The sequence below is a fragment of the Malania oleifera genome, chromosome 7 (genome assembly GCF_029873635.1).
Source record: "Malania oleifera isolate guangnan ecotype guangnan chromosome 7, ASM2987363v1, whole genome shotgun sequence".
Taxonomy (NCBI): Eukaryota; Viridiplantae; Streptophyta; class Magnoliopsida; order Santalales; family Ximeniaceae; genus Malania; species Malania oleifera.
In genome coordinates, this window is record NC_080423.1 from 91,970,615 (window position 1) to 91,992,208 (window position 21,594).

A 21,594-nucleotide genomic window follows, 5' to 3' on the forward strand; every position below is an offset into this window, starting at 1 on the left:
TAAAATCTTAATATCATAAACATAACACCATTCATTTCAGTACCAGAGTTACTACATCCATTGTATTTATATATACATCCCAAAAATATTCTAAAGCCACTTCTTACCCAAACCATATGGCCTTAATAAAATACTTACCCTTCTAAAAGGGCAGGTCAGCTGAATTTATCCCGACGGAGCTTTATCCGCTCTCCTATTAGGGGCTCTTGAAAATTTCATGTAATTCGGAGTGAGACACCTCTCAGTAAGAGAAATAAACTAATACTAGTGTGTGTCAACATGAGTATTTCCATTTTCTATGTAAAATCATACATAAACATATCAGTATAACTATCTGTATCATATCTGGGAAACATATATTCTCATATCATGACTGAACATACAAGATTTTCATAAGCATAATTCATCTCATATAAATATAATACGAAAACAACTCTGGTAGGTTAGCTGACTATGTTGTCATGTATTACCCCCACATGACTAGGTTGTGTGGCCCGAAGGCGAGACCTGACAATGGTTGGCCGACTACTGCCAAGTCAAAAGTACAATCTGTAAGTTCGATGGGTCTGTCATACCTGGTCCGTACACCAAGGGCGCTCACACTTCTTAAAACCACATCGACTATCCGTCCTCACGCTATTCCATACAACAGCGTTAACACAATATCATGATGATCATGAATACATAGTATCGGTACCGAGCAAGTGCTAGCCTAAACCAAGCCAACCAGGTTCTGATAACATATAGTATATATTCAAACTGTGATACATGGATATTTCATAATATTAATTGTCAAATCAATATCATCACATAATTTTGCATATTTATATACATCATAAAATCATCGGCCTGTACCCTGGTATTTCATATTTTACCATAGCTCGGCCTGTGCGCCAGCAAATCATATCCATAGCTCGGCCCGTGCGCCGGCAAATCATATCCATAGCTCGGCTCGTATGCCGGCAAATCATACCCATAGCTCAGCCCGTACGCCGGCAAATCATATCCATAGCTCGCCCCGTACGCAGGCAATTCATATCCATAGCTCAGCCTATACGCCGGCAAATCATATCCATAACTCGGCCTGTACGCCGGCAAATCATATAAAATTCTCGGCCCGTATGCCAATTTTTCATTATAAAAATCCATATCTTTATCATAGTCCTAGAAAACAGTATTTCATTATAAATTCTACTCATGCCACATGAAATAGTTTTTATACATATTTAAACATATCATCTTTTACAGCAGTATTTCCCAAACATAAAGCATATATAAAAATATTTATTTTCCTAAAATCAAATGCTGTAATAACATACATACATTTTCATAAAATAATTAGTTTAGTTTATCCTCTTACCTGATTCCTGAAAAGCCCCTAAGAAAAACAGTCCTGCACCTACAGGGTTCCCCGATCAATACCTTGAAAATGACATTTCCAAGAACTAAACTTCAGTATTTCTACGCGTACTATGCTTTTTACAACTGTCAAGAAGTCAAATATTGAGTAAAACGCCTTACCTTAAATCTGGAATGGATTCCGAACTAGACCCACCTATGATTTACTCTGACAGATATGTAGAGAACTTCTCCAGAAGTGTCGTGGTGGCTTTAGATTGTCGAACCAGCAGAAGATCAGCCCGAAATCTTAAAGAGAAGTTAGGGAAAACGAAATGAAGAGAGAGAGAGAGAGAGAGAGAGAGAGAGAGAGAGAGAGAGAGAGAGAGAGAGAGAGAGAGAGAGAGAGATTCCCACAGGTTTTTTGGCCATAAAATGAAGGTTAAACATATTTATATACTAACCTTCGTCGATGAGCCACGTCACCTCATCGACGAGGTCAAGTAAACAATTTTTCGACGAACTCTTACCTCGTCGACGAAATTCAGAGATGCCCAAATCATTCTCTCGGTATTTTCTTGTCGACGAAATGCCCCCTCGTCAATGAGCCCCTCTTGCTTTCTCGTCGACGAACTCCTTGAATTCGTCGATGAGGCCCTACTTTCCTATCCCTTTTTCCCCTTTCTTTTATTATTAAATATTATAATTTCATCGGGTAACTACACGTTTAATCTTTCTGTCAGTTTGAGTTTCAACTAATTTTTTCCACTTAAGGAAAATATCACACACTTCATTTTTATACTTCATAGAATACACCCTAACTCTTTTGGAAAAATCATCAACAAAAGTGACAAAATAATGCATACCACCCAACGAAGCTGTTTTTGTGGGCCCCCATACATCTGTATGGATGTAGTCTAAAATACCTTCAGTATGGTGGATTGTAGTGCCAAATTTCACTCTAGTTTGTTTTCTCATAATGCAATGCTCACAAAATTCAAGTTTGCACATCTTTGCACCCTTTAACAAACTTCGCTTGGCTAATTGTTGCAAAGATTTTTTTTTCTGCATGTGCTAATCACATATGTCATAACCTGATTGTATCTGAACCTGCATCTTTCTTAGAAACAATAGCTGTTGAACTAATAACTGTACTACCTTGTAAATAATACAAGTTATTTTTCCTTATTCCTTTCATCACCACCAACGCACCTGATTTAATCTTTAAGGTTCCATCTTCCAAAGTGATAGTAAACCCTTTAGATTGTAAGACACCCAATGAAATCAGATTCTTCTTTAGGTTTGGAACATACCTAACATCAGTCAAGGTATTAATAGTTCCATCTTGACATTTCAACTATATTGATCATATTCTAGTTGTTTTACAAGTATTATTATTTCCCATAAAAACAACCCCACCATCTAATTCTTCAAAATTAAAAAAATCATTCCTTATTAGGACACATGTGATAGGAACAACCAGAATCCAAAATTCACTCACCAAAATAATGTGACGAAAATGTTCTAACAAAAGAAAATTTTGACTCTCTTCCATCATCATTGGCTATATTGGCATTAAAATGTGCTTTACCTTTATTCTTCTGTTGTAATTTAGGGCAATCTTTCTTCCAATGCCCTCTCTCACGACAAAAGGCACATTCATCTTTAGCAGGTCTCCCATGAGATTTACTCCTTTTTCTAGGCATACGACTATGAGAACGTCCCCTTATTGTTAGTGCTTCTGCTGTTTCCTTATGGACCATCTGATCCTTCTTTCTGCATTCAGTACTAATCAATGTAGTACAAACAACATCATAAGTAACTTTGTCTTTCCCATACAAAAAAGTGCTGGTCAAATGTTCATACTCATCAGGGAGAGAATTCAGTAACAATATGGTTTTATCCTCATCTTTTACCTTTTCATCCAAATTTAACAAATCGGCCAAAATTTTATTGCAAACATTTATGTGGTCATTAATCGAAATACCTAGTTGATACTGGAAGCGAAACAATTTCTTTTTCAAATAGAGCCGATTTTCCAGACTCTTGGTCATAAATGTATCTTCCAATGTCTTCCACAATTTCTTTGCAGATGTCTCCCTCATAACACAATATTTCTGATTTTTAGCGAGACACTAACGAATCGTACCACATGCCTAACGATTGATCTTTTCCCAATCTCTGTCACCCATATTTATTGGTTTATCATCCAAAGCAATATCTAGTTCTAACTAATACAAGATATCCATCACCTCACATTGCCACATACCAAAATTATTGGTACAATCAAATTTCTCCACCTCAAACTGAGCATTAGCTATCATCTTTGATAATGATGTCAAAGCCGAAGGGGTTGGAGTTCGTGTGGACAGAGTTTCTTCTACTGCTACACTAGTTTCTGTCATCTTCTATATATTCAATAACAATCAACAAAGCAAAAGGCCTAGGATGAATGGTACGTACCAACTGTGTCTACTCTGTTTTATTCTATGAAATTCCACTTTGACTAGGCCGACCTCTAGGGAGCGACTGAGTCACAATGGTCTCTGAGCACTAGCTTAGACAAGGTCTTTCTTAAGCATCAAACATGAAATCAAGGATCCTAACAAAGGAACACCTCCGTATCAACACTATTCAACATAACTCTGATACCAATTGTTGTGCCGGACACCCCACTTGTACCAAACACCAATATTACAACTATTGCTATTGAATATATAAAAAACTAAAGTAATGGAGGAACTAATAATAAAACAGTAAAAAGAACAAGATAAGAAATTAACGAGGTTCAGTATAGAATTACCTATGTTCTTGGGCGCTGACGATCAATCCACTACTTCTTGATAATGTACAACTTTGAAGTGTGTTTTACAAATGAAGAGTTTAACTTTTTATATAGTCTCAACCTCAAGTTTAAAAAACACTTCTTTTTAATGTTGGACAAATAATACAAAAAATTCAAAATAACTTTTTATATCAATGTGAAACTATTCTACTAATGTGGGACCAAAAAACAACAATCCCCACTTGAAAACGAATTACACTAAAAACAAATTACAGAAAATAAAATATCATCTAATGATCTAACTACTAATATTTTGAGGTAGAAAAAATATTTTTTACATTTATAAATACTTTAAAATTTTTGAATTAAATTTCAGGTCTTATGTTTAAGGCATAAAAAATTTTTAGTATCCATTTTGTGGCAAAGAAATTTCATTTTTTAAAGAGTTATAGAGAAGTTGACTAATTTTTTACTTTGAAAACATTCATATTAAAAGATGAAAAAAAAAATTCAAGTAATTATAAAAATGTCATTTTTTTTTCCAATTTTCTAAATTTATATTGAAAAAGATGAAAGAAATTATTTTATTCTTTTCTAGATTTTTGTGTTTGAGAGTATGAAATTCATATCATACACTTAATTTGCGTAAAGTGTGATAAGACATAATATATAATTGTATTAAGTTTCTTTCAAATTCATACAAATCCATATTGAGATCTCAGAACCAATGATCTTAAGATATTACTTTATATATGTTTTTTTTTAAAAAATTGAAAAACAAGTTTTCCTTTTTGTCTAGAAATGAAAAATAAAAAATTATTTTACATAGTCAAACAAGCTCTTTATTTTTTTACCTTTTAAATATGAATCTTGAAAATTCAAAATAAACTTTAATTTTTTAAATTCATTGAAAAACTAAAAATAGAACATGAAAAATGCTTTCTCCAACTGATGGCCCTTCGTATTTGAAAGGAATACAGATTTTCCCTTGAGATTTTTCTTTAAATTTATTTTTACTAATCTTATTTCTTATAAAATAAAAAAATTTCAAACCTTTTTGTATGCATATTTATATTTTTTTAATTATTAAAAAAATGATTAACCATTATAAACCTTTGTGTAAATAATTAGGATGTTTACATATAAGTTCGAATAAACATTTTGGTTGTATGATTGTATGTTTGGAAATCCAGAGTTCAGACTTTAAATTTCAATTGTGTAAATTTGAACAAAATGTCATACAAATTATATTAAATTTTATCTCACAAATTCAAATTCAAACTGAAACCCACACTCTAAATATGACCTAAGTAAATGCCCCTTCGATTGAACAAAATTCACCCTTCAACCATGGAATAAGTGAATAGTCATTCCTATATTAAATATACAAAACGATAACTTACTAAGAACTATCATCATAAAACAAATCACAATACAAAAATTTGTATTATTCCGCCATGTAGAATAAAAAAATAGGAATAAATATCCCTATGGTGAAATTCTTAAATAACCATTATTTATCTATTTAATATTTGGATCAATAAATTCTTTTACATTTTCATTTGTTTTAGGATAACAGTTTTTTGTTTTTTTTAACTTGTATAGGCTATCAAACTCCTATAGGAGAGTCGATAATATTCCTAGAAAGAAGCATTCGTCGAGTAACCTGAATATATAGATTAGACTTTAGAGACTAGAATGGGTTAAATTTCTATTTTAGTATTAACATTACAGTTCAGCTTTACAAATCGATGTATTCATACCGTGCTGTTTTTCCATAGTTGATGGTCACGTATCATTCACAGGCTTTCTGTACACAGAAACAGAAGTTGCACAACTTGGCAAAATCCCAGCAAGCTTGGCATAGGAATACAATTCTTCAGTACATGGATGGAGTAACGCTTCATTCCCGCTTATCCTCCTCGGCATCTTCGCTGAGCCCAAACTTAAGATCTGGTGCACTCGACCTCTCCTTCCTCTCCAGCTTAGCTACAGTCTCCCTGGCGACCGCTGTCAGTGAGATACCCTCCTCGAACTCCTCTCCAATCTCATCTGAGTATGCATACCTACAATGCCACACCACAAATTGGTTACTCTTGTAATCATAAAGTGCACAGTACAGTGATGTCTTTCATTCCTTCTCCTTGCTTTTTTCCTTTTCCCTTTCACACTTGAAGGGGTGTTTTGGAGAGGGAAAAAAGCACTCCTACTACCAACAATATACCTGTTATTGGTACAACACTCTAGTGGAATTGATTCTAGTTAACTCCTGTGAGCAGAAAATAGTTTATATATAGTCAAAGAAAATCGACTACATAAAATAAAAAAAATGTGAATAATAACTTCTGAGGGAAGTGTATTCCCTATGTCTAAACAGTGTGTCTATACTGTATAAATGGTCTCGTCTCGTCTCCCATATAATGATAGCATTCCGTTGGTGAGTTAATACAATGCAAGCTTCATACAACAGTAAGTAATGATGCATGTAAAATTATCAATTAACAATCAAGAAAGGCGAAATTCATATAAATAATATTCTACTCATACAACACTTGATAAACATTGCATTGTAATTATAAAATTAGTGCTAGTTCAGAAATTCAAGTAATTGTAATTATCAACCATTTTGGTAAGGAAATTCAGTGCCAAAAAAAAATCATAAGCGGGATGTGGAAAATGGAAATAGAACCATCACCTCTTGCTTTAAATATAATTGGAGTTAAAAAATTTTCACTTTTTTTCACTGTGTTTAGATAGAATTCATTTTCGTTTGCAGCCTGTAAGATCGAGTGCCAACTACAGCACCAAAAGTTATAGCTGACAGCAAGAGTACTACTACTCAAATCCCTTCTACAGTAACTCAAGCACCATGTTTCAATCGTGACTTGACATACACTGGGCCTTCATCACGTGAGCTCATTGCTGCTAGACCTTGTCCAACAATCTCCCTTGGCAGCTGCCCGTTGGTGCTCACATGAACTCGACTTTCACACTTTGAAGGACTACTAAGTGCTTGTTGCTATAATAGAAGTTATAGTTGATAGTGAGAGTGCTACTCATGCCTTAAACTAAAGCAGCCAAGGCCATGTTCGACTGTCACTTGACCCACATTCTGATTGCCCAAGTAGCAACCCAACAGGGTACACACCTTGTCATTCAAAAATTGATTTCAAATCATTCATATCAATTCAAACAATCAAGCGCACACAGTTTCAAATAATGCTACAAATGACTGAGCGAGGATAATAGGAACATAACTGTCTATGTGGGGCCCAAACACAGTGCCTACGAAGATCCCTCTTGAACTTTGTTCTAACCTTATTCATGATGAAGATCAAATTGCCTTTACAAGAATAGTTCTCCACACGGTCACACACGAGGTATCTAGCCTTGCACCGATGCATGGACTACCCATCCTTGTACATCCTCTCACCCAAGAACAAAATTTCACACATAAAAAAAACAAAGAAGCAATAATTCAGCTCAAGGACTTCTTGTCCAATTACAAAAGAGCTTCACTATGATAGATAAAATATAATAAAGCACAACAGAATTGAATAAGAAAATTAAGGAAGCTCAAAACTGAGTGTAGGATAAATTTCGTGCAATGATATTGTTAGAGGTTATATATGTCTTTTAGTATTATTATTATTGAGTGTGTTAGCATGTTAATTAGTGAGACTTCATAAGGGTAATGTTGTCATTAGAATGTATTTAAATTTGTATTATAAATAGAGGGAGAGACCTATCTTCAAGTCAGGTCATTCATTTTTAATCAAATCTTAACATGGTATCAGAGCATGATCCTATCTAACCTTATTTCCCTGAGCTGTGGCTGGAAAACACTATTCCCACAGCTGTTCTTCCCTAATCCACCTCAATCCCATACTAAATCACAAAACCAACCATATATACCCATAATCACCCCCCCGGGCAGGGGACGACCAACTCCACAAAACCCCATAGCTGGAGGGGCCCCCCATGCGCCAGCCAAACGCCGGCTGGGCCGACGCCACGCGCCAGCATGTGAGAGCAGTTCTGGCGACTTTTTTTTTTTTTTTTCTCTGCCATGTTTGATTCCTTCTTTAGACTATATTATCAAGCTGTTAGGCCAGTTTTTTGCTAAAAAATTCAACCTTTTTCAACCATGCACTCGCGATATTCCGTTAATTTTTGTGAAGGCTTCCTTATGACTTTTTTGGAGCTGTGGCAGCGTTCGTATGTTCAGTTGTTCAGTTGTGGCAGTGCTATATCCATTGGTGATTTGTTCACCTTGCCTGTGGTTGTGTCGGTGCTTCACATGGTTTGTGATTGTTCCAATTATTGATTGTTCTTCTTGTTTTTGGTGTGGTTGCTGTTTGTGAGTGCTGTGGCAGCGTTATATCCATCGGTGAGTTGTTCACCCCGTCCATCATTGTATCGGTGCTTCACATGGTTTGTGATTGTCCCGATTAGTTTCGATTGTTCTTCTGGTTTTTGGTGTGATTGCTGATTTGTGAGTGTTGGGATGGAATCCCAAAAATTTGTTTCCTACATCGCTGCTGCAAATAACAACTCAAAAGTTGTATAGAAAGAACTATGTTCAATGGTCTAAAGCTGTTCAAATTTATTTAGCAGGATTAGGAAATCTAACCACCTGCTCCGATTCGAGTCTTCTGATGAGAAGAGAAAAGACGAGTCGGTTTAGGAAGATGCCTTGATTGTTTTCCTCTTATGGAATTCAATGGAGCCACAGATTGCACGGATGTGTATGCAGCTAGATACGTGCAAGGAGATTGAGGATTATGTCAAACTTCTTTGCTCCAGTAACATTAAACGTATGTATGATTTATCTCAGGAGTACTTTCAGTTACAACAAGGAGGTAGGAGCATTGCAGATTATCTTGGAGAGATGAAGCGTATTCATGAGGAGCTTAACGTCATGCAACCTATAACTACCGACGTTCGTGAGATGCAGAAGCAGAGGGAGCAGATGACAGTTCTTCGTATTCTAGCAGGCTTGAGACCTGAGTTTGAGGCAGTTCAGTCCCAGATACTCAGTAGTGTCGAGCTGCCATCATTTGATGATGTCTATTCTCGTGTCCTTCGTGCTTCCTTTAGCACACATTCTCCCATTCTTGCATCTAGCTCTGAGAGGACAGCCTTCGCTACACAGAGTGATTCTAGTTCTCTACCAAACAATCGCAAAAGTTATCGCGGTGGTTTGAGTAGTCTTAGTGGTAGGGATGGATGAGGCAGAGGTGCTCCTCACAAGTGCACTCATTGTGGACGAAATGATCATAGTCTTGAGCAGTGTTGGGATCTTCGCACCAGACTTTCTTGTGTTGCTAATGCAGCCACCACTGGCTTCACACCTTTGGGGGCAGCCAATGCAGCCACCACTGACTCCTCACCTTTGGGGTCGAGTGGGGGGCAAAGTATTGTCTCTATGTCAGAGGAAGAGTATTCTAAGTTCCAGCAGTATCAAGTGTCAGAAGAAGCTTCTCTTCTCATTGCATCTCTTGCTCAATCAAGTAAGCACACAATATGCCTATCATCCAATACTTCTTGTCCTAGTCCTTTGATCATAGACTCTGCTGCCACTAATCATATCACAGGTATACCTAGCTTTTTTTCCACTCTTCAATATCCTGCAAATTTACCATGTGTTACGCTTGCTGATGGATCTACTACTGCAATCGAGGGAATTGGGAATGTAAATCCCACTTCTATTTCTCTTCCATCAGTTTTATATATTCCCAAATTTCCTTTCAATCTTATGTCCATTAGCAAAATTACTAAATCCATGCATTGTTCAGTGACTTTCTTCCCTGATCTGTGATTTTTCAGGATTTGAAAACGAGGAAGACAATTGGCAGAGGGCGTGAAGTTAGTGGACTCTATTTGAGCTGCTATCTCCTTCTACCGCCTGCACTACTACTGCCACACCTTTCCAAATTCATTGTTGTTTGGGTAATCATTGGAAAAGTTAAAATGTCTTGTTCCTAGTTTGAGGTCTGTGTTTAGTCTTGATTGTAAGTCTTCTCAGTTGGGAAAGCACCATCGTGTTTCTTTTGCTTCCCGGGTCAATAAACGAGTTGTAAGCCCTTTTATGTTAGCTCATTCAGATGTATGGGGTCCTAGTAGGGTCGTGTTCAAGTTGGGTTTCCAGTACTTTGTAACCTTTATGGATGATTATTCAAGAATGACTTGATTATATTTAATGAAATTGTTTTTGAGTTATTTCATGTATTTTGTGTCTTTTGTTATGAAATAAAGGCTTGCTTGAGCTAGAGAAAGAAAATGCAAAGATTTAGATTTTGTGAAATGTATAAGGGACAAGAATGATAATGTCTTAATTAGAGAAGAAGACATGAAGGAAAGGTGGTAGAGATACTTTGATAAGTTGTTCAATGAAAACCAAAATGAAAGATTGAACTTGGAAGTGGCAAATGAAGAGAATATTAAAAAAAGAAGATTTATTCATAAAATTATAATCCTTGAAGTTAAGATGACACTAAAAAAGATGAAAAGTGAGAAATCTACCGTACCAGATAAAATATCAATTGAAGTTTGGAAATGTTTAGGAGATAAAGGAATTATTTGGTTAACTAATCTATTCAATAATATTATAACAACCAAGAAAATGCCAGAAGAATAGAGTAAAAGTATGTTAGAACCTTTGCATAAAAAACAAATGCGACATTCAAAATTGTAATAACTATCATAAAACTAAGATTATGAGTCATACAATGAAATTATGAGAAAGGGTAATTGAACATAGAATAAGATTAGAAACAAAGATTTTAGAAAATCAATTTGTTTTTATGCCTGGGGGATCAACAACAGAAATTATTTATCTTTTAAGAAGTTTAATGAAAAAGTTCAAAAAAAAGGACTTGCATATGATTTTTATTGTTATAGAGAAAGCTTATGATAGACTACCTAGGGATGTGTTTTGGTGGGTAGAAAAGAATGAAGTTTGTAGTAAATATACAGAGATCATTAAGGATATGTATAATAAAGTAGTGACTAGCGTCAAGACCGTAGGAGGAGAGTCTAGAGAGTTCCCAATCTCAACAAGTGTTCATCAAGGTTCTACTTTGAGTCATTGTCTTTTTACTTTAGTAATTGATGAAATTACTAGGAATATCCAACATGAGATCCCTTGGTGTATGTTGTTTGCAGATGATATTGTGTTGATTGATGATAGTAAGAGCAGAGTGGAATCTAAGCTAGAACTTTGGAAAGTCACATTAGAGTGTAAAGGGTTTAGAATAAGTAGGAATAATTATATGAAATGTAATTTCAGTAATGTAAGGAGTAGCAACAGAAAGAAGATTAAACTGGATAATCAAGAGATTAATAACATTGATAGATTGAGATATCTTAGATCTATTATGCAAGGTGAAGGGGAAATTGAAGAAGATGTAGTACATAGAATTAAGATAAGTTCGGTAAAATGGAGTGCATAGGTGTGTTGTGGGATCGTAGAATACCCTTAAAATTAAAAGGACAAGTTTACAAGACGGCTATAAGGCCAGCTATGCTTTATGGTTCAAAATGTTGGGCAACTAAGAAACAACATATACAAAGAATGAAAGTTGTTGAGTTGCATACCTAAGGTGGATGAGTTGTTTAACAACATTAAAAGAAAAGGCAAGAAATAAACATATACACAAAAATTTAGGCATTGCATCGATTGAAAATAAGATAAGGGAGGGGCGACTTAAATGGTTTGAGCATTTAAAATGCAGACCTAGTAGAGCATTTTTGAGGAGTGAGCAAATTATGGTTTCTAGCATGAAAAGGAGTAGGGACAGGCATAAAATTACTTGGAATGAGGTAGTGAGGAAGGATTTAATAGCCCTTAATCTAATTGAGAAAAATACTCTGGATCGGGTGAATTGAAGGAAAAGGATCCATGTAGCCAACCCCATCGAGTGGGACTTAAGGCTTGTTGTTGTTGTTCTGAAATAAAGACTCAATTTGGTTTGACAATTCGAATACTTCAAAGTGATAATGCTAAAGAGTTTTTCAATGCACAATTCACTATTTAAATGACTCAGTTTGATATTGTTCATCACTCATTTTGTGCCCACGCTCCTCAACAAAATGGGGTTGCGGAGCGGGAAAATAGACATCTTGAAATCACTCGCACTTTACTTTATCAAATGCATGTACCTAAAGTGTTTCGGAGTGATGTTGTACTTACTAATTGTTATCTAATCAACAGAATGTCACCCTATGCTCTTAGGGGTAAAATTCCCTACTCCATTTTCTTTCCTAATTCACCATTATTTTCTCTTCCTCCTCGTATATTTGGGTGTGTCCTTTGTTCATCAACTAACTCCTAAGGTGGATAAGTTGGATCCTCATGCTATAAAATGTGTCTTTTTGGACTACTTGTATACTCAAAAGGGATATCGTTGTTAGAGTTTTGTGTTGCATTGCTTCTTTGTTTCTACCGATGCTACCTTCTTTGAGCCTACACCTTACTATACTCAGTCATTGAGCATTTCTGAGCTCAATAAGTCTCTTCCTTTGCCTAATATTCCAGATTCTACGTCGCTGTCCTTGCCCAACCAACCATCTGAGTCTCCATGTAGTTTGAGTCCTTCTCATTGCCTTGATCCTCCTAACTTGTAGGTGTATTCACGACGGCGGCTCTAAGGAAGAGAGTTCCCTCTAGCTTTTACTACCATGCCTTTGGTTTCCTTGTTTGTCGATCATACTTCCTATGATGTTCATCCTCCTATTGTTGTTCAGAAAGATAAACGCAAACGTACTCAACACCCTATTTCCAACTATGTTTCTTATGACTCCTTATCATCCTCCTATTATTGTTTTGTCACTACTTTGTCATCTACTACCCTTCCTAAATCTGCTTTGGAAGCCTTAGCCCATTCAAGGTGGAGGGATGCTATGGTTGAAGAGATGATTGCTTTACATGACAATGATACTTGGGACTTGGTACCTCTTCCTCCTGACAAGTCTGTGGTTGGTTATTGTTGGGTTAACACTGTAAAAGTCAACACTAATGATTTTATGGCTCGTCTAAAGGCTCGTCTTGCTGCTAAGGAATACACTCAATTGAATGGTCCGAATTATTCTAATACTTTTTCTCCGGTTGCCAAACTTACATTAGTACGTCTGTTCATCTCCTTGGCTACTACTTGTCATTGGCCTTGACATCAGTTAGATATAAAAAATGTCTTCTTGCATGGTGACCTTGAGGAGGAGGTTTATATGGAGCAATCATTTGGGTTTGTTGCTTAGGAGGAATCAGGCTTAGTGTGTTAGATCAAAAAGGATTTATATGGTTTAAAACAGTCTCCTAGAGCATGGTTTGGCCGTTTCAATGCTGTAGTAAATGAGTTTGGTCTTCGACGGTGTTGTGGATCATTCCGTGTTTTATCATCATATTTCATCAAGTAAGATCCTTCTTGTTGTTTATATGGATGATATTGTTATTACAGGTGATGATGACAAACATATTCAAAGTCTCAAACTTTTTCTACAGACTAAATTTCAGACCAAAGATTTGGGACCGTTGAAGTATTTCTTGGGTATAGAAGTATCGACATCTTGTATTGGAACTATTGTGTCACAAAGGAAGTACCTTCTTGGTCTGTTAGATGAAACTAGCTTGTTGGGGTCTAAATCGGTTGATACACCCATGGATCCTAATAGCAAGTTAATGTCGGATATGGATGATTTGCTACCTAATCCAGGACAATATCAGAGATTTGTTGGAAAGTTGAATTATCTTACAGTTACTCAGCCGAATATATCTTTTGCAACGAGTGTTGTGAGTCAATTTCTATATTCTTCGTGGACATGTCATTGGGACGCAATAATTTGCATCTTGAGATATCTCAAAGGTATACCTAGGAGAGGTCTTTTATATCGTGATCAAGGTCACACTTATATCCATGGATATACAGATGCTGATTTGGCTGGATCGCCTTCCGAGTGGAGATCCACCACCGGGTATTATATCTTGGTTGGTGGTAATTTGGTTTATTGAAATATTAAGAAACAAACTGTCGTGGCAAGGTCAAGTGTTGAATCAGAATATAGGGCAATGACTCACACTGCCTATGAACTTGTCTGGTTGAAGAACATGTTGGAAGAATTGGATTTTCCGCATTCTCAGCCCATGAAGTTAATCTGTGATAATCAAGTTGCACTTCACATTGCCTCCAATCCGGTCTTTTATGAGCGGATGAAGCACATTGAAGTTGATTGCCACATTATTTGGAAGAAACTTGTGCAGAAGCTCATTACAACCGCTTATGTGAAGTCAGACATGCATCTTGTGGATTTGTTTACCAAAGCATTGGAGGGTTAGATTCATTTGTAATAAGCTAGGAACTTATGACATTTATGCTCCAGCTTGAGGGGGAGTGCTAGGTTATATATATCTTTTAGTATTATTATTATTATTGAGTGTGTTAGTATGTTAATTAGTGAGAGTTAGTAAGGATATTATTGTCATTAGAATGTATTAAAATTTGTATTATAAATAGAGGGAGAAACCTATCTTCAAGTTAGGTCATTCATTTTTAATCAAATCTTAATGGATACGTCCTGCGCTCAAACATCCAGCACCATATATAAGCCTCTGAAATGGTCGTTAAGCTCCACTGTTCAATTTGTCAAAGCAACGCATGGAAGGACTCCATTAATCAGATTTTTTGAACAGCAAGAGGTAAAATAGATTAAAAGCATTCGCCTCAGATGTTGTCCGTAGATATACCAGTCTGGACAAGAAAAACCCCAGAAAATTCTCAATCAAGTCAGCAAATCAACTATTCACTGATTGAACGGATGATTCAACCAAATTCACATTTTCCATGGAAGAAGATTTGGGGATCCAAAATCCACAAAATACTACGGCCTTTTTTGGAGGATTTTCCTACAGATGCCCTACCTACAAAGGCTACTCCTAAGAGAATTGAAAGCATTGACCCCAATTATGCACCATGTTGTAAAAAGAAACATCTAAACAACTACTTTCCGATTGTCAAATAGTTAAGATAATGTGCTGAGGTGTTAGAACCGATGAAGTAGAATATGGAAGCCCATTGAACAGGCTAGCTGGACAATTTAATCCTTGTGATTTTTTCCACATTGAGGAATTGGAGTTTGATGACTTCCTTCTTCTTGCTGTTGCAATGCGCATACCATGGGATCTGACACCTTGACACAGGATGGCGCGAGATGAGAAATTTGTGTCTCAAGATTTGTATATGGTGCCAACACTTGCAGTAGTTCTTTCTAATAAAATCCGGAGTGCAAGAAACAAATGAGTTTTTGAGAATGTAGAGTTGAACCACAACTGGGTATTAAACTAGGAAAGCATACAGTATCTGCTTAAGAGCTGTTACAGAAGGTAGATCTTCTCAACCCAGTGTTTCCAATATTGCATCTCTAATTAGGATGTTCCAATATCTCATCCCCTACTTGGGTTGGTCCCCCAACAAGATCGGATTAAAACTTTGATGCTACAATTTTTGAATGGTAGAAATTTTGCAGCTTGTGCTGTGAGAAACCATCTGGGTCTGCCTCCTCATGGCTTAACTCTTCCCGCCACTCTGACAGCACCATCTTTGTGGAGAGTTTTTCTGTTTTATCTGGCGGTTACATGGTCCACCTCAAGGGTTTTTTTGATGGAAATGCAAAAGTAGTAATTGATTCCATTAATAGTTGACACTGCCAAGGGCATTGGGGCAGTATGTCCCTTATCCAAGATATTATTTGTCTCAGGAATTGTACTGCTTGTTCTTCTTTCTCCTTCTCCCTCAGGTCTAGTAGTCAGGCAGGCTCATGAACATGCTCGCTGTGCTGCAAGAATGGAGCTGACAGAAAAATGCACCTTCAGCACAAATAACCTTCCTCCATGTATGCAACTGGTAGTTCTTCTGATGGAGGGTAGTTGTTAATTGGTGTTGTGGACTCTAAAATACTGTATTTATTCCATCTTCTGAAAGGATAGAATTTGAATTTTCTTTGATTAAAGAAATTAGAGAATCAAATCTCTATAAATATCAATTGATTACATGATTTCGTCAAAGAAAAAAAAAATCTCAATATAAATATAAGAAGAAAATTAAATAGCATATTGTGGAAACTAGTTTAAATTAATGAGAAATACAGGCTCAGTAAAAGAATTTTAAAGGTCAAACTTAATTTGAACTTAATAACAACGGGAATCATTTGTCATTATGTGACTTCAGAGACAACCAAACATAGATATTACAATTGGATGTAGTCAAAATAGGTGAGATTCACCAAGACAACAGTAATTTTAAAGTTCAGTCAAAGGGAGCATTTTTTACTGTTACACAACTTTAGAGACAACCAGCCATAGATGATAGAATGGGGCATGATTAAAAAAGAGTGGATTCACTAAAAGAATAATTCAACTAATGGAAGCATTTAAATTTGGGGACATATCAAAATATAAGAGGTTCACCAAGAGAGCAATTTACAGTAGAGACTATAGAGATTCCATAATGCTAGGTAAAATTCATTCGAACAAGCTTAGATGGGAATAAGGTAAGAATTAGCGGGTTCACCTATTTATTTTATGTAGCATTTATGATGCAAAATAAGATTTAATAAATTCTATTTTGAAAGCCTATACAATAGAGCAATGATATTCAAAACATGCTTAGGAAAAGTGCAGTAATAATAGCAACTACAGTACAAATGAATGTCCCCAAGAAAAAAGTTGGTGGCATAGTAGAATTCTCCAAAAGGAGAATGCAATAAAGCGAAAGAAAGTTATGAGTGTTCAAAGGAGCGGCCATAGGGAGGAACATTGAAGCCATAGAATCATAACCAACCATTCAGTGAGAAGAGGATGAGGAATGATGGAGCAGGAAACCTCATATGATCTTTGATGGCATCTAACCTTGAAGTAGTAGTGTTCACTTTGTCAGAGAGACAGTCAGTGGGTCTCAATGGCTTTCATCATCAGAGTTTCCAGGGGAGGGCATGTTAACAGTAACTGGCGCAATGGTGGATTTCTTCTTCCAACCACGGGTCCCATGCTTTAAAAAGCATGTTGGTCAAGTGTTGCTAGTTGTTGACGTTTTTGTCGCAAATGCCCCAACTAATTTCATCCTCCGAATAGACATCTTAACTTCGAAGTTTGACTTTGGCAGTCAGCACCATGCATTACCAGTTACCATACAGGAGACAAGTACGTGTAATGTCTAAAGGACTTTGTGTGGTGCACAATATACAAAAATTTAAGGGCTGCCTGTGAAGTGTGTAGCATGAGGTTTGAGTCTTCTTTGGTGATGCAATCGTTGTGGCCCCTTCAAAGCACCAATGATGCAGGGAAAAATTCACCACTTAACTGTGAAAGTTGGCATTCAAGGGACTTTTTTTAAGGAAGGATTATGAGATAAACTTCAAAAATTCATGTTTATTAAAACAAAAACAGGGTGTAGTACCAACAATTCCAACAGGTTGCTGAAATGAAAACAGAGGTTAGAAATTCCTCATTGAGTGTCATGGTGATGATCATGGTTTCAAATCGCGGTAGCGGGTAGCGTAACGTAACGGTAATGAGTGTAACAGGAAGTGGGAGTAGCGGATGTTACATAACGGGAAGCAGGTGTAACGGCTGTGAATTTTTTTGAAGCACGCACAACCTTGTGCATACTAGCATACTTGCATGTTTTAAACTTTTAGCCCTTCTTAGAAAGAGTTCTAGTGTATTTTGGATCTTTTAGTTCGTGTAACTAAGTTATTTGGTAAGGGCAACAAGTTTACATTTGTTTTAAACCACCATTGATAGAAAAATTACGTGTGTGTGTATTTATGCTTCTCATTGTTCTTATCTATGATAAATTCTTATGTGTGCTAAATTAATTAATAAAATAAAATACATTATACACTCCATTAATTTATTAGACACAAAAGACATACGAATAATACAAATATAAAATAGCTAGAAAAGAAAGAAGGTTGAAGTTGAAAAATATAGAACATAAATATCACATTACTAATATTATCAAAATAAAATATTTTCTTAACAAGTAAGCATTTTCAAATTGTTAATTAATGCATCTATTGTTAGTATTTAAAGAAATATTAAATTTTGTATCATTGTCATCCTCGTTATAATCTTTTCCCTCTCTTGCCATTAGGTATATTGAGAATGATATATGAAAAGCGGGAAAAAGTGAGAAAAAAAAGTAAAAAATAAAAGAATTCTTTGGTGTAACAATCTTGTAGCGGTTACGTAACGGCCGTAGTGGCCTTTACATAACGGTCGCAGTCCGTAACGGCCACTACGGCTGTGATTTTTCTTCCCACCAATTTCGCGGTGTGTAATGGTATTAGTAACCCAAAAAACCGTTACGTAACGCCGTTACGTAACGATCGCGGCCTTTATTTAAAACCATGGTGATGATGAAGTTTAGAAACTAATTTTGCTGGAAAGAATTCCTTTAAAAAACATGCTGCAAACAATCAAGATCAAATTATGCAAGCATCAGCAAACAAATTTTTTTTTTTAAGCCAAAGAAAAATAATGAGCAAGGCACGAAATTAGACCACTTTGTTTCATGCTCATTTCCATTGTGATCTCCCTCCTAATTGATCATGAGATATTCCATAAATGAGAGAGGAGACGAATCAGCTAGAGAGGAAGGGAAATGCATATCGTCCAAAGGAATTGCACATGCCAAGATCATGTTGAATAATACAAAACTTCTCAGCACACAATAGTTTAGTGAAAATATCAGCTAATTTGTGCCCTGCATCAACAAATACTAAATTTAAAATACTTTTTCAAACACAATGCTTAATGAAGCGACACCCTATTTCAATGTGTTTAATGATGAGTGGAATTTGTCATGAAAATTATTGCACTATTGTCATCACACAGAAGTGATTAATATGCAATCCAAAGTCTTCTAATTGGTGTTTGGTCCAGTCATTGTGTACAGCAACTACCTACTGAAAAATATTCTGCCTCCACCACAGATGTTGAACAGAGGTTGCTTCTTACCACGCCAAAAAAAACAAGGACCAAGAAACTAACTTGCACACTAGTTAGTATGAGTTCAACTTTTGCATTTTGAGAAGTCCACATTGGAGCACCCTTTCTCAGGTCCTTGCGTACCAAAACTCTAGATTTTGGGCTCCAAGGAAGTAGGTTCCCTGGCGGCAATTAGAATTTCGCACATATATAGAAAGTAGAACCCATTGACCTCCAATGTGGATGTCACTTCTTGGCAAGTCAATAGTTTCTTCATATAGTGAAGTACAGGCCTCTGTCACAACTTCTATGTCAAAAGCCAAATATGTTACAGCAGGCAGTTGCTGTGCATAACTACTCTAAATCAAACACCAAGTACAAGACCTTGAATTGCATGTTAACCGTATCTATATATTATATGACAATACTAATGCAAAAGGATTAGTGAAAAATCCGCCATTCAATGCTCTCACAAAACACATTGAAATCTGCTTTGCTGCATTAGGGACCATCTTCAAAAAGGCAAGAAAAAAATTAAAATTTGTTGATACACATGCATAATTAGATACTTTCACTAAACCATTATGCAAATACTGACTTGATCTCGGCAAGGGGCAATCCCTTTGAATGACACAGTTTTTCCTCTTAGTTTATCAATGGGATCAAAATGGAAATATTCACAAGACAAAGTGCTCTAATGTTTATGCCCTTATGAAAATTCATACGCCTGCAGACCACATGCCTCAATTTTATTTTTCCTTGCTCTAAAGAAGAATGTTTTTTAAGCTTGCAAATGTCAATCTAGATCTATGTTTGGTAAAAAAAAAGAGTAAACTTTCCAACAAAGTTGGTTTTTTAGTAGGGGTATTTTCCAAAAAAAATATTTGATTTTCTTCAAAATAAAAGAGTTTCTTTGTGTGTGTAATGCCCTTGCAAAATTTTATCACACAAAATTGAGCTCAAATCTCCATTGAGCCAACCCAACATAAGCTGGGCAACTTGATCCCCTACTTATAAAAAGGACCTCTACTCGAAAGCCAGTAACCCAATTTTTTTTCCTTCCCTCCTCTCCCAAACCCTAACGTTCTTCCCTGCCAACAATTTCCTCACACAAGCACACACCATGCACACAGTTGCGCCTTGCCACCAGCCATCTCACCGTCTCCTTTTTATCCTTTCCTCCACCTTTTGGTGTGTCATTGCAACATGTAGGTACAAGCTCTGCCCATCAACCTTAACTTCTGCCAGGGGCTTGACCTCTTGGTCCTTTTCCTTCATTGATCTCACAATGAATGAAGGTCATGAAGACTATGTCACTGCCCTAACTTCTTCCCCTACTTCCAGAAGCCACAAGAACCCTTCCATCTTCCATGACCACTCTGCCTTAGCTGTTGCCCCCAGTATTGTTACTATCCTAGCCTTTGCTCTCATTACTCAGCATTCCCTTACTCATAATTTAACTAAGGTACAGTGTGCCTCTTCCTACATCCTCTACTTTCACTATTATACTAAGGGTCTGTTTGGTATCATTTCTGTTTTCGTTTCTGTACAGTGAAGAAACAAATTATGACAACTCGTTTGTTTACGTTGCCATTTTATGTTTTTGTTTTCATTTTTCAGTTATTTTTGACAAAACTGAAAATTGAATCTTATGGTTTTCAATTGTTTTAACAACCCGACTCTAATATCTAGAATTAAATTTTGTAAATTGAACCATTCATTTTATGCATGATTTTTAATTAAAATTAAAATAACCATGTGCATTTAAAACATAATTAAAATAAAATATCCATAAAATCTTTACAATTTTGAAAAAGGATAATAAAATCATGTTAAAATATTTTTACGTTTTTTCAATAATCATGTACAACAAGATTTTTATTGTAGCACTAAAAAGTGAGTTTTGAAAAGCAATAATTAGGCAAAATAATTTTAGTTTTTTTATTTTATGCTAATATTTTTTTTTAATTCGTAATTTTAAAATTTTATAATTTTAATCATACTTTTTAATTGTTATTTGATTCAAGACAAAAAGGATCATCTGTTCAATCAACCTTTTAATCTCTTTTAGTTTTAGAAATAGGTCGCTGGTTTTAGTTAGTTTTTAGTTTTCATTTATGGTTTTTTTTTTTTTTCATAATTTTTGGCAGGGATGCCAAACTCCCCTTAAGCAATTTCCATATGCAACTTGATATTGCAAAGTGTCATATTGTCACAAGGCTGATGTTTCAAGAACAAAAAATTCCATTAATTTCCCTTCTTCAAAATATTGGATTGTTAGATCTTGTCACAATGGACGATCCAACATTGTCCACTACCACTTCTTATGGGGCATTTTTATCTAGATCTACCCAAAGAACCCAATCATCCCAGCCTTGTCATCAAATCCTTGGGTTGGAGAGTATGCCAACCATATTTTTAATGCCTTCAGGAAGAATGATGCACCTTTGGGACCAACCATTAATTCATTTTAATAAGATACAAAAAT

General features: G+C 35.9%; 1 protein-coding gene across 4 annotated transcripts in view; it reads right to left on the reverse strand.

Moving 5' to 3' along the window:
• Window positions 1–5,822: 5,822 nt before the first annotated feature.
• The window catches only part of LOC131159878 (uncharacterized), a 33,127-nt gene continuing 17,355 nt past the window's right edge, over window positions 5,823–21,594 (reverse strand). For all 4 annotated transcript variants that reach the window (XM_058115074.1, XM_058115077.1, XM_058115076.1 and 1 more), the window contains one exon: window positions 5,823–6,189. In XM_058115074.1, the coding sequence (XP_057971057.1) occupies window positions 6,027–6,189 (163 nt within the window). In that variant the 3' untranslated portion in view covers window positions 5,823–6,026. The remainder of the gene's footprint in view (window positions 6,190–21,594) is intronic.